At 45.2% G+C, this 16,364-nt stretch overlaps 1 protein-coding gene across 4 annotated transcripts in view; it reads right to left on the minus strand.

The window, feature by feature from the left end:
* LOC110533974 (sodium/calcium exchanger 1) overlaps window positions 1–16,364 on the minus strand; it is a 56,948-nt gene that overhangs the window by 15,894 nt on the left and 24,690 nt on the right. For 3 of the 4 annotated variants that reach the window (XM_036990386.1, XM_036990385.1, XM_036990384.1), the window contains 2 exons: window positions 13,352–14,764; window positions 12,614–13,131 (listed from right to left, as the gene is read on the minus strand). In XM_036990386.1, the coding sequence (XP_036846281.1) occupies window positions 12,614–13,131; window positions 13,352–14,689 (1,856 nt within the window). In that variant the 5' untranslated portion in view covers window positions 14,690–14,764. Of the gene's footprint in view, window positions 1–12,613; window positions 13,132–13,351; window positions 15,019–16,364 lie in introns of those variants that run through there. The other variant, XM_036990387.1, reaches the window with a different exon arrangement.

Consider the following 16,364-nt stretch of genomic DNA (forward strand, 5'->3'; position numbering starts at 1 on the left):
GGAAGGGCAGACAGTAGCAGGAGACACTATGAGCTGAACATAACAGTATGCCAGTGAAAGGGCAGACAGTAGCAGGAGACACTATGAGCTGAACATAACAGTCAGTGGAAGGGAGGACAGTAACAGGAGACACTATGAGCTGAACATAACAGTATGTCAGTGAAAGGGCAGACAGTAGCAGACCCAACTGTGGTTTGTGACTATCATGATTTCCCATTGTAGCCAAGTTAGTTGCAGTAATTCCGTTACAGATTTTTTGAATAATGACCAAATAGGTAATGGAATTATGAGTTTTAATCACGTATTAATTCATAAACAAAATTGATATCAGTAAAATCACTATAACGAATTGGTAAGTCTACCATCACCTCTTACTTCTGTGAACAGTCATTATCCTCCTCATGAGCGAAAAAAAATTGAAAATATGTTTTTATTTTTTATCATTTTGTGGGTTTTTGGTAACGGAATTACAAGGCACACAGTGTTTCTTAAAGTTACAGAAGGTAAACAATTTCTCCAAAACGAAATATAAAAGTGTTGATATTAGTTGTCAGGGGACTTTACTTCAACATCATTGTGTTTGATATATTTTTTATCCCTTCTAAGACTTTTTCTGCTAGATGTTTTCTAAGACCCCTTTTTATCCAGAAATCAAAGCCTTTCATTATTCCTCATTTTTAAGATGGAAAATATAGACCCTTAGCTTTCATCTGACACCCAATTTGATATGCTCCTACGAACTTCACGTTTTCTGTAGAAATGCCCTAAAACACCAGAGCAAGGATTGGGTGGGATCACAACATTTGTTGAATAGACATTTCCAAATATTCAATACATTATAGTTGAGTGTGTGAGTGGGGGGCTTAAATTACTTGGGGCCCTCCAGCTTTGCGGGGGTTGCAGATGGCCTCCAGTACGCCAGTCAATAGGAGGGCAATTCACCAAAAAGGATTTATAGACTGACCAGCGTGCCTTTCTCTCTGGTGGGAGAACATGGAGAGATAAAATATCAGGCAAACATAAATGTGTTGAGTAAAACCGCCTGCTGTGCCAAAGGTGAGCCTGTACAAGCACCGTCAAATGACGATGTTTCATGCGCAACTGTGAGAGAAGTGTACGAAACACACATTCAGGGGGTTGGCATGGCAACAGGTAGCAATAATGTATGTTCTGTTAAAAAGTCACGGCCTTCGGTAAGATATCTCTAGTCTGAGCGTGGAAGAGGTAGAGGCTCTTCGTGTTTCTGTTGTAAACCATCTCATATCTATTAGTGGTATTGTAATTATATGAGTGCTTTGAAAGACACCATGCCAAAGACTGATGACAAACAACAAGCATTTTGGGGTGAGACCGATCAAAACGGACTTTGTTTTTTCACCTTCACATTTATGCTGGAGGAATCCTTCTCTCATTGTGTCTGTGGATTTGTGTCCCTGAGGGGTTGCTAGTGACGAGCTGCAGTACGGGTTCACCTGCAGCTCTCGGTCATTGTTCTACCACGGCATCTATGTTCCTGACTCAATGTGCTTCTGGGTGGCTGATGAAAAGGAGCTGGCGAATCCCTGAGGACAGGCGATTAGAGAGAATGAAATAAACGCTGGCCCTCTTTATGTCTACTGTCTTGTTCCCCCTCTTCTTCTTCACCTCGTTCTTCTGCAATACCCTGCATGTCTATTAACAATTCTTCTTTGGTCACCACTCATCAACTATTGATTCCAGCTGCTTCCTTCTTCCCAGTTTAGAGCCTTTTCTCTGGCTCAAGCTGCTTCCCTCTTCCCAGATTAGAGCCTTTTCTCTGGCTCAAGCTGCTTCCTTCTTCCCAGATTAGAGCCTTTTCTCTGGCTCAAACTGCTTCCTTCTTCCCAGATTAGAGCCTTTTCTCTGGCTCAAACTGCTTCCTTCTTCCCAGATTAGAGCCTTTTCTCTGGCTCAAACTGCTTCCCTCTTCCCAGATTAGAGCCTTTTCTCTGGCTCAAGCTGCGTGAGCTTGTTGTTGTCGCACAACTACTGGATGGCTTCTCTAAAGAAGCCCAACTGACTTGTGATGTGCCTCCGTGTCTCTGTGAAATATTCTTCTTGGTTATTTTGCTTCTATTGCATTAACGTAGAGTTAGTGACGCCTCACATCTGGGTTTATACTGTAGTAATGCGGCTTGAGACAGCGGTGAGGTCATTCTACTGCTTTGTGGGCCTGAGGCTAATGCATTGTAGGTGCAGGGCTGAAAAACATACCTCTCCCAGGAGGAGGCTGCTCTGGCACTGGGAGAGAGACTCTGGAGAAAGTGTATATTAGGCAATATATTATTATTTTTTTTTTATCTCTGTACTTCTCCATTACTAAAATTGATTTAGTATTCTTGCATAGCCCAGTATGAACGGCGCTTGTTCCCAATAGGCCGGCAATTTTGTCTGTGTCAGCCATTCTCAATGGCCAATGTAACGTGTGTGCTGGGAGTCGGGAAGCAAGTTCAGGGAGTGCATATTTTAATAAACAAATGAACAAAACAATAAAAATTAACAATGCACAGACAGGAAACTGAAACAGAAACAATGACCCCTGGGGAAGGAACCAAAGGAAGTGACATACAGTTGAAGTCAGAAGTTTACATACACCTTAAGAAGTCAGAAGTTTACATACACCTTAACCAAAGACATTTAAAGTCAGTTTTTCACAATTCCTGACATTTAATCCTAGTAAAAATTCCCTGTTTTAGGCCAGTTAGGATCACCACTTTATTTTAAGAATGTGAAATGTTAGAATAATGGTAGAGAGAATGATTTATTTAAGCTTTTATGTCTTTCATCACATTCCCACTGGGTCAGAAGATTACATACACTCAATTAGTATTTAGTAGCATTGCCTTTAAATAGTTTACCTTGGGTCAAATGTTTCGGGTAGCCTTCCACAAGCTTCCCACAATAAGTTGGGTGAATTCTGGCCCATTCCTCCTGACAGAGCTGCTGTAACTGAGTCAGGTTTGTAGGCCTCCTCGCTCGCACACGCTGTTTCAGTTCTGACCACAAATTGTCTATAGGATTGAGGTCAGGGCTTTGTGATGGCCACTACAATACCTTGACTGTTGTTGTCCTTAAGCCATTGCGCCACAACTTTGGAAGTATGCTTGGGGTCATTGTCCATTTGGAAGACCCATTTGCGACCAAGCTTTAACTGATGTCTTGAGATGTTGCTTCAATATATCCACATAATTGTCCTCCCTCATGATGCCATCTATTTTGTGAAGTGCACCAGTCCCTGCTGCAGCAAAGCACCCCCACAACATGATGCTGTCACCCCCATGCTTCAAGGTTGGGACGGTGTTCTTAGGCTTGCAAGCCTCCCCCTTTTTCCTCCAAACATTACGATGGTCATTACGGCCAAACAGTTTCATTTTTGTTTCATCAGACCAGTGGACATTTCTCCAAAAAGTACGATCTTTGTCCCCATGTGCAGTTGCAAACCATAGTCTGGATTTTTTATGGCGGTTTTGGAGCAGTGGATTCTTCCTTGTTGAGCAGCCTTTCAGGTTATGTCGATATAGGACTCGTTTTACTGTGGACATAGACACTTTTGTACCGGTTTCCTCCAGCATCTTCACAAGGTCCTTTGCTGTTGTTCTGGCTGCATGGTCTCATGGTGTTTATACTTGCGCACTATTGTTTGTACAGATGAACGTGGTACCTTCAGGCATTTGGAAATTGCACCCAAGGATGAACCCGACTTGTGGAGGTCTACAATATTTTTTCTGAGGTCTTGGCTGATTTCTTTTGATTTTCCCATGATGTCAAGCAAAGACGCATTGAGTTTGAAGGTAGGCCTTGAAATATATCCATGGGTACAACTCCAATTGACTCAAATTATGTCAATTAGCCTATCAGAAGTTTCTAAAGCCATGACATAATTTTCTGGAATTTTCCAAGCTGTTTAAAGGCACAGTCAACTTAGTGTATGTAAACTTCTGACCCACTGGAATTGTGATACAGTGAATTATAAGTTAAATAATCTGTTTGTAAACAATTGTTGGAAAAATGACTTGGGTCATGCACAAAGTAGATGTCCTAACTGACTTGCCAAAACTATAGTTTGTCAACAAGAAATTTGTGGAGTGGTTGAAAAACAAGTTTTAATGACTCCAACCTAAGTGTATGTAAACTTCCGACTTCAACCGTATATAGGGCAGGTAATCAAGGAGGTGATGGAGTCCAGGAGAATCTGATGACGCGAAGGTGCGCGTATTGATGGTGATAGGTGTGCGTGAAAGTGATGTTGAGTTAGAGTAAGCTCAGTGAAAGTGATGTTTAGTTAGAGTAAGCTCAGTGAAAGTGATGTTTAGTTAGAGTAAGCTCAGTGAAAGTGATGTTTAGTTAGAGTAAGCTCAGTGAAAGTGATGTTTAGTTAAAGTAAGCTCAGTGAAAGTGATGTTGAGTTAGAGTAAGCTCAGTGAAAGTGATGTTGAGTTAGAGTAAGCTCAGTGAAAGTGATGTTTAGTTAGAGTAAGCTCAGTGAAAGTGATGTTTAGTTAGAGTAAGCTCAGTGAAAGTGATGTTGAGTTAGAGTAAGCTCAGTGAAAGTGATGTTTAGTTAGAGTAAGCTCAGTGAAAGTGATGTTTAGTTAGAGTAAGCTCAGTGAAAGTGATGTTTAGTTAGAGTAAGCTCAGTGAAAGTGATGTTTAGTTAAAGTAAGCTCAGTGAAAGTGATGTTGAGTTAGAGTAAGCTCAGTGAAAGTGATGTTGAGTTAGAGTAAGCTCAGTGAAAGTGATGTTTAGTTAGAGTAAGCTCAGTGAAAGTGATGTTTAGTTAGAGTAAGCTCAGTGAAAGTGATGTTGAGTTAAAGTAAGCTCAGTGAAAGTGATGTTGAGTTAGAGTAAGCTCAGTGAAAGTGATGTTTAGTTAAAGTAAGCTCAGTGAAAGTGATGTTTAGTTAAAGTAAGCTCAGTGAAAGTGATGTTTAGTTAAAGTAAGCTCAGTGAAAGTGATGTTTAGTTAGAGTAAGCTCAGTGAAAGTGATGTTTCGTTAGAGTAAGCTCAGTGAAAGTGATGTTTAGTTAGAGTAAGCTCAGTGAAAGTGATGTTTAGTTAGAGTAAGCTCAGTGAAAGTGATGTTTAGTTAGAGTAAGCTCAGTGAAAGTGATATTGAGTTAGAGTAAGCTCAGTGAAAGTGATGTTTCGTTAGAGTAAGCTCAGTGAAAGTGATGTTTAGTTAGAGTAAGCTCAGTGAAAGTGATGTTTCGTTAGAGTAAGCTCAGTGAAAGTGATGTTTAGTTAGAGTAAGCTCAGTGAAAGTGATGTTTAGTTAGAGTAAGCTCAGTGAAAGTGATGTTGAGTTAGAGTAAGCTCAGTGAAAGTGATGTTTAGTTAGAGTAAGCTCAGTGAAAGTGATGTTTAGTTAGAGTAAGCTCAGTGAAAGTGATGTTGAGTTAAAGTAAGCTCAGTGAAAGTGATGTTTAGTTAGAGTAAGCTCAGTGAAAGTGATGTTTAGTTAGAGTAAGCTCAGTGAAAGTGATGTTTAGTTAGAGTAAGCTCAGTGAAAGTGATGTTTAGTTAAAGTAAGCTCAGTGAAAGTGATGTTTAGTTAGAGTAAGCTCAGTGAAAGTGATGTTTAGTTAGAGTAAGCTCAGTGAAAGTGATGTTTAGTTAGAGTAAGCTCAGTGAAAGTGATGTTGAGTTAGAGTAAGCTCAGTGAAAGTGATGTTGAGTTAGAGTAAGCTCAGTGAAAGTGATGTTGAGTTAGAGTAAGCTCAGTGAAAGTGATGTTTAGTTAAAGTAAGCTCAGTGAAAGTGATGTTTAGTTAGAGTAAGCTCAGTGAAAGTGATGTTTAGTTAGAGTAAGCTCAGTGAAAGTGATGTTTCGTTAGAGTAAGCTCAGTGAAAGTGATGTTTAGTTAGAGTAAGCTCAGTGAAAGTGATGTTTAGTTAGAGTAAGCTCAGTGAAAGTGATGTTTAGTTAGAGTAAGCTCAGTGAAAGTGATGTTTAGTTAGAGTAAGCTCAGTGAAAGTGATGTTTAGTTAGAGTAAGCTCAGTGAAAGTGATGTTTAGTTAGAGTAAGCTCAGTGAAAGTGATGTTTAGTTAGAGTAAGCTCAGTGAAAGTGATGTTTAGTTAGAGTAAGCTCAGTGAAAGTGATGTTTAGTTAGAGTAAGCTCAGTGAAAGTGATGTTTAGTTAGAGTAAGCTCAGTGAAAGTGATGTTTAGTTAGAGTAAGCTCAGTGAAAGTGATGTTTAGTTAGAGTAAGCTCAGTGAAAGTGATGTTTAGTTAAAGTAAGCTCAGTGAAAGTGATGTTTAGTTAAAGTAAACTCAGTGAAAGTGATGTTTAGTTAGAGTAAGCTCAGTGAAAGTGATGTTTAGTTAAAGTAAACTCAGTGAAAGTGATGTTTAGTTAGAGTAAGCTCAGTGAAAGTGATGTTTAGTTAAAGTAAGCTCAGCAAGAGGCCTCCCAAGTAGCTCCGGTTCGGACACCCGGACCCGACATCACCTCCAACACAAAAAAATACAAATAAAAACACTCCCTGGTGTGTCCCTTTGGTGAGGCGTCATTCTGTAACGGGTGCGCTGAAAGTCAGGAAGGATGTTCAGGGAGTGAAACATTTAATAAACAAATTAACAAAACAATAAAAACGCACAGACAGGAAACTAAAACAGATACAATGACGCCTGAGGAAGAAACCAAAGGGAGTGACATACATAGGACAGGTAATCAAGGAGGTGATGGAGTCCAGGTGAGTCTGATGACGAGCAGGCACACGTAACGATGGTGGTAGGCATGTGCCATAACGAGCAGCCTGGTGACCTAGAGGCCGGAGAGGGCGCACATGTGACAGCCAAGATGAATGACATCTCTCTGCGGTCTCTTCTTTCTCTGGAAACATCTTTCCTCTATATTCTCTCCCACATTGTCTGTCTGGTTTGTCTGATACGAATGGAGTAAATACAATTGCTTTTCTTCCAATAAATTACTATTTATATATACCTAAACCACTCTAAAATGTTAAAGTCATACATCATAAGCCCTGTTTTATCGATACTTCTTTATTTTTCATAGAGTAAGCCAGAAGGATAAAGCAAGCAAGAAGGAGCTGCTGAGGCAGAGAGAATGCATCTCACGAAAGAGATGAGAAGAGGGCTTTGGGGAACAACTCTGAAGCAGAGCCTCCTCATCATAATTACTGAGAGAGAGAGAGAGAGAGAGAGAGAGAGAGAGAGAGAGAGACAGAGAGAGAGAGAGAGAGAGAGAGAGAGAGAGAGACGGAGAGAGAGAGAGAGAGAGAGAGAGAGAGAGAGAGAGAGAGAAAGAGACAGAGAGAGAGACAGAGAGAGAGAGAGAGAGACAGAGAGACAGAGAGAAAGAGAGCGAGAGAGAGAGAGAGAGAAAGAGACAGAGAGAGAGAAAGAGACAGAGAGAGAGACAGAGAGAGAGACAGAGAGAGAGAGAGAGAGAGAGAGAGAGAGAGAGAGAGAGAGAGAGACAGAGAGACAGAGAGAAAGAGAGCGAGAGAGAGAGAGAGAGAAAGAGACAGAGAGAGAGAAAGAGACAGAGAGAGAGACAGAGAGAGAGACAGAGAGAGAGACAGAGAGAGAGAGAGAGAGACAGAGAGACAGAGAGAAAGAGAGCGAGAGAGAGAGAGAGAGAAAGAGACAGAGAGAGAGAAAGAGACAGAGAGAGAGACAGAGAGAGAGACAGAGAGAGAGAAGAAAGAGAGATCTGAGCTATGATATAATTTTTCCAAATGTTCACAGTTCTCTTCCCTGGCATAGGAATCATACACCTTTGTAGTCCCTAATTGTTTAACTTATACTGTGGGGGTGAGTGGCTGGGGGAGACTGAGCGAGAGACGAGTAGCGAGCGAGGGAGAGAAAGAGGTAGAAAGGCTAAACAAAAGGTGATAGTGTTAATGGCTAATCCAGCACGCAGGGCGCTATCTCTCCATATATCATCAGCCTGTCTTCTCTCTTCCCACAGTGAAATACTTCTCTAATCATATACATCTGATGCTAAACTATAAATGCTCTACTCTGAATCTGAGGGGGTGATAAAGACAGAAGTATACAGTATATAGAGAGAGAGACAGGTAGAAAGACATGTAATCTGTTGAGTTAAAGTAAGCTCAGTGAAAGTGATGTTGAGTTAGAGTAAGCTCAGTGAAGATTATCTGTGTGATTTCCCCTGTAACATTGCAGCTCAATGCCAAACTGATTTAGTGGCAACAACACACAGACCTCTCTTTGACCACAGTTGAAAGACCTACAGTACATAGTTCTGTAAATGCAGTTGTGTTCATGAGTCCTAACAGCAGACAGCAGATACTGCTGATAGTATTGTGGTAGCAGCATAGCCATGGTACATTAGCAGCAATCACCATGGCACAGTAGCATGGTAACGGTAGCTTTGGCAGCATGAATCTGTGACGGAGATGAAGTCCCTAGTCCCTACTTACAAGCTCCCATGAACTGCGACAGAGCATCCAACGTTGTGCTTGATATCCACGCCACATGTTTGTGTACGCAGTTTTAATGGCCACAGGGGGGAACGTAAATAAACCAGAAAGAAATAACAGGGGTTTGAAATGTGCTGTAGACGGGGGAAGTTCCGTTTTATGCAGCAAAACATAGTCGCAGTGTGGAACACTGCCACCACCTTACTGCTGCACTGGCAATATTTCCACTGGTGTGTGTGGTAACAGATACCAGATACCTGGCCGTGTTGTCTCACATTACGTTCACTGGCGTACAAAAGGCATGGAAGCACCCAGTCAGAGCCAGACACACAGTAAATGGGTCTGAATATGTAAATGTGTGTCTGCTGTGCTGTACTCTATTGTAGGTCTCAGTGGGAGCCCATGTGTTTGCATCAGCCGTCCACACTCCCCTGTACTCTCACATTAAGTCTGTTTCTCTCTCTTCCTCCATCTCCCTAACGATATGTGGGCGGCTGTCTATTTGTGTCCACACACAAAGAACACAAGCTTGGACACACACAGGCAGTGGTTTGGCGAGCGAGAGGGGGGGGGGGGGGGGGGGGGGAGAAGAGGCTTTTACCGAAAAGTCAGTGAGACGTCACGCACACCCTCTGTGTAATGACTGAGCAGAGCATGCCAACATTTTCTCCTCAAATAAATGCGCGAGAAAAAAAAAAGAGCAGGACAAAGACAGGCAGAGATACAGTCTACAGACCCACATCAGATTTCTCCACACGGCGCTGAAGGCTGAAGTGATTGAGTGAGGCATGGAGCAGCTGCTACTGTGTGTCATAGAGGACCCTGGAGGGCTGGGGGGGAGGTAGTGGGTGAGGAAGTGGGGGGCGCGGGTCACCCAACACTGCCTGCTAAGTCTAGCCAGGTCCAGTCCTCATTAACCACAGAGACACAGGGGTGCAGGGAGACGGAGACTTGTGAACATGACCAAGTTTTTTGACAGCTAGTCCATGGTAACTCAGATACTGTATATTTATTGTTATGCAGTTGCTTCCTGCTCCACTTGCACAGGAGGCTGTGACATTGGACACACCCTTTAACATCTCGCCATAAGCCCAAAACGTTCACAATGTAAATACAAGGAAAATAAAACAGATGAATCAATCAAAATGGTCTGACACCTCTTCCTGATTTGTGACATCCAATACATCGCCAATGTAATGACACGTTTGGTTTTGGCAGAGGTATCGAGTTGCTCATCACTGCAGCTGCACCTGATGGCGTAGGGATTAGAGGCGATTAGGTTTCAGTGCTTTGGCAAAAGACAGCGTGTGATCTGAGCCGCCGTTTGATCTAGGCTGTGAGAGTGAGCAAACGGATGAAAACAAAATCAAACAGACTGCAAATACTAATCAAAGCTGTCACTATCATGGGGGGGGGGGGGGGGAATTCCCCAGTCAATCTGTAATTCCCTTCATTAAGAAAAGTAATACAAGTGTCTTTATTGGAGGTGGCAGAATATTACCTGTTTCTTTTCAGATGTCCCCTCCCTCTGGTGAGATAATATCATCCGTCCAATTAACACAATGCGGTGTGTACGAACGAGTGTGTGTACTTGCGGTACTGAATAGGTATATTCATGCGTGAGAGTGTATACAGTATCAGTCTTTTGGCTGAATCCAGGGTAGAGGATTTGGTTAACACATCAAAAAGACCAGCTATAATGAGGGAATATGATTATGTGGATTAGGATTTGAATGTATTAAACACTATAGCTGCAGTATCTGTGGTTTTTCCCCATACTGTGAGTGTCCTAACTCATTTATGTAGCTAGGTAACAGAGTGTAATTGCTATTCCAAATGACTGCCAGACAAGAGGCATGGGGAGATATGAGGCAGTACAGAATAAGAAATAAGGACAGGGAACAGAGGAACAGAGAGAGATGAGAAGAGAGAAAGAAACCTTTGACATCTACTGTGAAAACTCTATGCTTTTCACCTCTCCTAAAGATCTGTATTACTTAAATAGAACAAAACCGGTGTGTTCTTTCAATATCTTCAGTGTGCCCATAAGTTCAGAGCTTCTGGTTCACTCTGGTGAATTTCAAACAGACTCATTTGCATTCAAAGCACTACTAACCCCTGACCCTGCCACTGTGGAGAGTGTGTGTGCGTGTGTATGTGTGTGCGTGCGTGCGTGTATCAGAATGCTCAGGTGGTTATCGATCCAGTAGTTAGTGTAGCCGTAGAGCCAGAGTAGTGAGGAATATGGCTGTATTGATCCCCCATGTAGAATCTCTCTCTCTCCCAGCCGTTAGATCTCTGCTTATATAACTGTCCCCTTTCCCCGTTTCCTTTCCTTTTTCATGGGATTGTTTTATGCTTGTTTTCCCTCTCCAACCTCCAATAGGAGAAGAGCAGACACACTCATCCACAAAACTAGGGAATGTGACATCTCTCTGTATTTGTTTTCTAGGATCGGAGGTTTGTCTGTATAAATCCTGGTGCATCGATTGGAGCTCAGAACTGCAGGGCAAACACACATTATACTTCGTGCTTCAATTTTAAACTCATTCATCCTGGCTCCTCTTAGTTTGCCTGTTAAAGTTGGCGTCCTCTCTCTCCCTCTCCCTCTCTCTCTCTCTCTCTCTCTCGCTCACTCACTCACTCACTCACTCACTCACTCACTCACTCACTCACTCACTCACTCCCCTCACTCCCCTCACTCTCCCCTCACCCCTCACTCCCCACCCCTCACACACACACACACACACACACACACACACACACACACACACACACACACACACACACACACACACACACACACACACACACACACACACACACTCACACTCACACTCACACACACACACACACACACAAAGCCCCCTGGACTCGTGCTGGCTGGTGCCAGGCCACTTGAGTTGTGACTGTCCAGGGAGAGACAGTTAGAGTCTGTTACGCTGTTTAGAAGAGAGGGTTCATCTGTCTGGTCAGCAGAAAACACTGACAGATAGCTGTGCTAGCACACACAAACACATACACACAATAATGTCAATTCTCACTTACTGTACTACACAAAATCTGCAGAAACGTATACTCCTGCCCACTCAGCTACTCGACCAACCAACCCACACACACACACACACACACACACACACACACACACACACACACACACACACACACACACACACACACACACACACACACACCTCAGAAGAATAGACAACACATGCACCTGTCCTTCCACCCACCCATCTAACACACGTATACGCACTCCACTTTTTTCCAGCCATGATTACCATCGCTTTTCTCGTCACACATTCCATGAAGCACCCGCCCACACACCACTCTCTGAGCTCTCTTCCTCATCAGTCAGCCAACCCTGCCTACAGTGAGAGATGAATGCTAAAACACACTGCTTTGCACTCTCATCCTCTCTCTAACTCTCCTTCCGCCCTCTTACCTGCCTCTCTACCTCGAAATCTATCTAATTTTTCTCTAGTCTAAATGATCACTCAAATCATCACCATCACACAAACCCTTTTCATTTTCTAAAGCCACTGCCCTTCCTTCAATCAGTCCACTATTCTTTATTTTACATCATTTACATATTTGACGACACCTTTTTCAGCAATATTCATTTAGTTTATTTTTATGGCCTCTCTTTCATTTCACTATATTGCCTTCTCTATGAAAATGGCGAAATCCCAAATGCCACACATTGCCTATCCATTACAATGAATTAACTCCCATAGAAACGGCAGTGTTCTAATATAGCTACATGTTTTCTTCCCTTTCATCACTACCCATTCCTCTCTCTCTCTGTCCCCCACACCGCAGCCCCACTGACAGATCTCCTGCTGTTTGTCCCCTCTCTACGGCTCTCTCTTCTTCCTCTCCAATTCTCCAAAAAATGCTATACCCCTCAAAACTCAACTCTGGACCCAGAAGCCAGTTTCACTCATTTTTTCATTGTTCCCCTCCAATCAGGGACTGATTTAGACCTGGTACACCAGGTGGGTGCAATTAATGATCAGGTAGAACAGAAAACCAGCAGGCTCTGGTCCTCTTGGGTAAGAGTGGAATACCCCATGTTCTATACCATACAAATGGGCCATCTAATATCATACTGTAACGCAACACACGAGCCATCAGCAGCAGAGCAGCGAACACGACAGGAAGTGGTGTTACTCACATGGTCTCGTCGTTCTGGAACTCCAGTTTCCCAGCCACCTCCTCGTAGTCCTCCCCAGCCTTGGCGGTGCCCTCCAGGGTGTGGTAGGGGATGGCCACTTTACCCCTGGCCCCGGACATCCGGTGCACCTTTACCTGCATGGTGCCCACGCTCTCGCTCACCCTCATTGACTCTACTTCAAACGTGAAGATGCCTGCGTGGTCGTCGTCATAGATGGTTACCGTGGCAGTGTGGGCGTTGCCCAGGGCGGCCTTGGGGGATACGTGGGGGGAGAGGTTCCTCATACTGCTGGTGGTGGTGATGGTGCTGGGCTCCAGGATGGCCACCTCGGCACGGTGGACAATGCGAGGGTTGCTGAGGTGCACGTAGAAGTGCTCGTCCTCTTCAAAGATGTCGTCATCAATAACCCCCACGGTCAGCTCCTTCAGTGTCTCACCAGGTTTGAAGACCAGCGTGCCCTCAGCAAATTCATAGTCTGAGCCGGCATTGGCCGTTCCGTCCTCTGTCCGGTAGTCCACCTGAGGTGACCCAGGAACAAAACCAACTCAATGACGATTAAATTAATTCACTAGACAGGAGTAATTACTGGAGAAAATGGCCCCCTGGCTCGACCCTTATCTCATCTAAAAACCTTTCCCATTATTACATTTAGCTTGAGTGATTTTCAACATAATAATCTTTCCATTATACAGTAAAATAAATCACAAAGACAAATATGAGTAGCTTGTCCCCACTGACCTTGACTGTGCAGCCGCTTTCGCCCCCATGGCGCCCAACAGACAGCTTGAGCGAGCTACAGTTCTCGAAGCACTGGTAGTGGGAGGGTTCAAACTGCAGGTAGATGGTGTGGGGGTCCTCCTCCTGTCCGCTGGCCTCATGGCAGCTCACCACCTTCCTGGCCTGGTCGGCAGCATGCTTCTTCAGGATGTTCCCAGCACCGATCATCATGCGTGTGGCCTGGATGCGGTAGAAGGCCCTGCTCTTCTGCTGCTGGACCAGAACCTGGTAGTTGGCCATCTCAATCAGCTGCTCTGTGTCTTTCTCTGGGTGCCTCTGTTTCAGCTCCTTCAGGGTGCGGGCCATGTCCCTCCGAGCCTCATCCTCTTCTGAGTTCAGCCCTCCACCCTCCTCCACCCCCTCCAGCATGTGGTCCAGCACATCCTTGGGGTGGGGGTGGGAGTTGCCCCCCTGGCCGTCCATCTCCACATCCATCTTGGTGAACATGCTGTCCCCCTCTGTCTCGATGATGATGCCGCGGGCCTTGTCGACACGGTAACGCTTGTGGATGTACTTGTAGAAGAGCAGGCGTCGGTCCGCGACCCAGGCCTGCACCACACAGATGGGGAAGAACATGAAGGTAAGTACGGCCTCCCACACCTCCACCTCCCCCGGGGAGATGACAGCCAGGATCAGGTAGAGCCAGATGTAGGCGAAGATGCTCCAGGTTGCCGTGACGAAGAACACCCTCAGGTGCTTGATCCTGCGTGTCTCGTTCTCTGGCACCACGTGCACACAGAGGGCAATGATGACAAACATGTTGAATGCTGCGCTGCCCACGATGGTGCTGGGGCCCAGGGAGCCTGCCTCAAACGAGTGGCCACACACCTCGATGACAGACAGCAGGATCTCTGGGGCAGACGAGCCTAGGGCCATCAAGGTCAGGTTGGATACGGTCTCATTCCAGATGCGTACAGTGGCTGTGGTGGTCTCTCCGTTGGGCTTCTTGATGGTGATCTCTTTCTCCTGAGAGGTGATGACCTCAATAGAAGACATGAAGCGGTCAGCAATGATGGACATGCCCAGGAACATGTAGATGAGGGCCACGAAGTAGACGATGGCCCGTGCCACCTTGTCGCCCACTGACGGGTTCTGAGGGTTCCACATGGGCAGGACCACGCCCTCAGAGCAGGGATCTCCATCAGAGCAGTTGCTGGGCGGGCTGCTGAGTGCTGCATGGTCTGAGCCAGCCTGGGAGAGGTGGGTAAGCCCCAGGAGGAAGAGGAGGAAGAGGGAGGTGGAGAGGCTGGAGGAGGTAGAGGAGAGTTGGGCAAGGCTCAGAATGTGGGTGTGTAACATGCCGGCGTCTGGACATTCGAGTCAGCTGGCTCCAGAGATCAATCCACTTCACGTCTAACGTCTCAACAGACACCTCTGAAAGACACAAGGGAAGAAGTGTAGTGACTTACAGACAACACTAGAGCAAACACAATATTGATCATTAGTATTACATGGATTACGAACAGAAAAACATCCCGTCGCAAAAATCGACGTCTTAATTCCAGACAAACTAAACATCTTCTTTGCCCGACAATACAATGCCACCGACACGGCCCGCTACCAATGACTGTGGGCTCTCCTTCTCTGTGGCCAATGTGAGTAAAACATTTAAACGTGTTAACCCTCGCAAGGCTGCCAGCCCAGACGGCATCCCTAGCCGTGTCCTCAGAACATGCGCAGACCAGCTGGCTGGTGTGTTTACGGACATATTCAATCAATCCCTATCCCAGTCTGCTGTCCCCACATGCTTCAAGATGACCACAATTGTTCCTATTTCCAAGAAAGCAAAGATAACTGAACTAAATGACTATCGCCCCGTAGCAGTCACTTCTGTCATCATGAAGTGCTTTGAGAGACTAGTCAAGGATCATATCACCTCTACCTTACCTGCCACCCTAGACCCACTCCAATTTGCTTACTGCCCCAATAGATCCACAGATGATGCAATCGCCATCACACTGCCCTATCCCATCTGGACAAGAGGAATGTAAGAATGCTGTTCATTGACTACAGCTCAGCATTCAACACCATAGTACCCTCCAAACTCATCATTAAGCTTGAGACCCTGGGTCTCGACCCCGCCCTGTGAAATTTGGTCCTGTACTTCCGCCTCTTCTGTACTCCCTGTTCACCCACGACTGTGTGGCCATGCACGCCTCCAACTCAATCATCAAGTTTGCAGATGACACAACAGTGGTAGGCTTGATTACCATCAATTGACGAGAAGGCCTACAGGGAGGAGGTGAGGGCTCTCAGAGTGTGCTGTCAGGAAAATAACCTATCACTCAATGTCAGCAAAACAAAAGAGTTGATCGTGTACCACCCCCCCCCCCCCCCCCCCCCCCCCCCCCCCCCCCCCCCCCCCTTATCTACATCGATGGGACAGCAGTGGAGAAGATGGAATGTTTTAAGTTCCTCTGTGTACAAATTACTGAAAAACTGAAATGGTCCACCCACACAGATAGTGTGGTGAAGAAGGCGCAGCAGCACCTCTTCAACCTCAGGAGGCTGAAAAAATGTGGCTTGTCATCGAAAACCCTCACTAACTTTTACAGGTGCACAATTGAGAGCATCCTGTCGGGCTGTATCACCGCCTGGTACAGCAACTGCACCGCCCACAACCGCAGGGCTCTCCAGAGGGTGGAACGGTCTGCACAACACATCACCGGGGGCAAACTACCTGCCCGCCAGGACACCTACACCACCCGATGTCACAGGAAGGCCAAAAAGATAATCAAGGACAATAACCACCCTAGCCACTGCCTGTTCACCCCACTTCCATCCAGAAGGCAAGGTCAGTACAGATGCATCAAAGCTGGGACCGAGAGATTGAAAAACAACTTATCTCTCAAGGCCATCAGACTGTTAAATAGCCATCACTAGCACAGAGAGGCTACTGCCTACTTACAGACTTGATATCATTGGCCACTTAATAAATGGAACACTAGTCACTTTAAGAATGTTTACATAGCTC

This window comes from Oncorhynchus mykiss, chromosome 10 (genome assembly GCF_013265735.2).
Source record: "Oncorhynchus mykiss isolate Arlee chromosome 10, USDA_OmykA_1.1, whole genome shotgun sequence".
NCBI classification, from domain to species: Eukaryota; Metazoa; Chordata; class Actinopteri; order Salmoniformes; family Salmonidae; genus Oncorhynchus; species Oncorhynchus mykiss.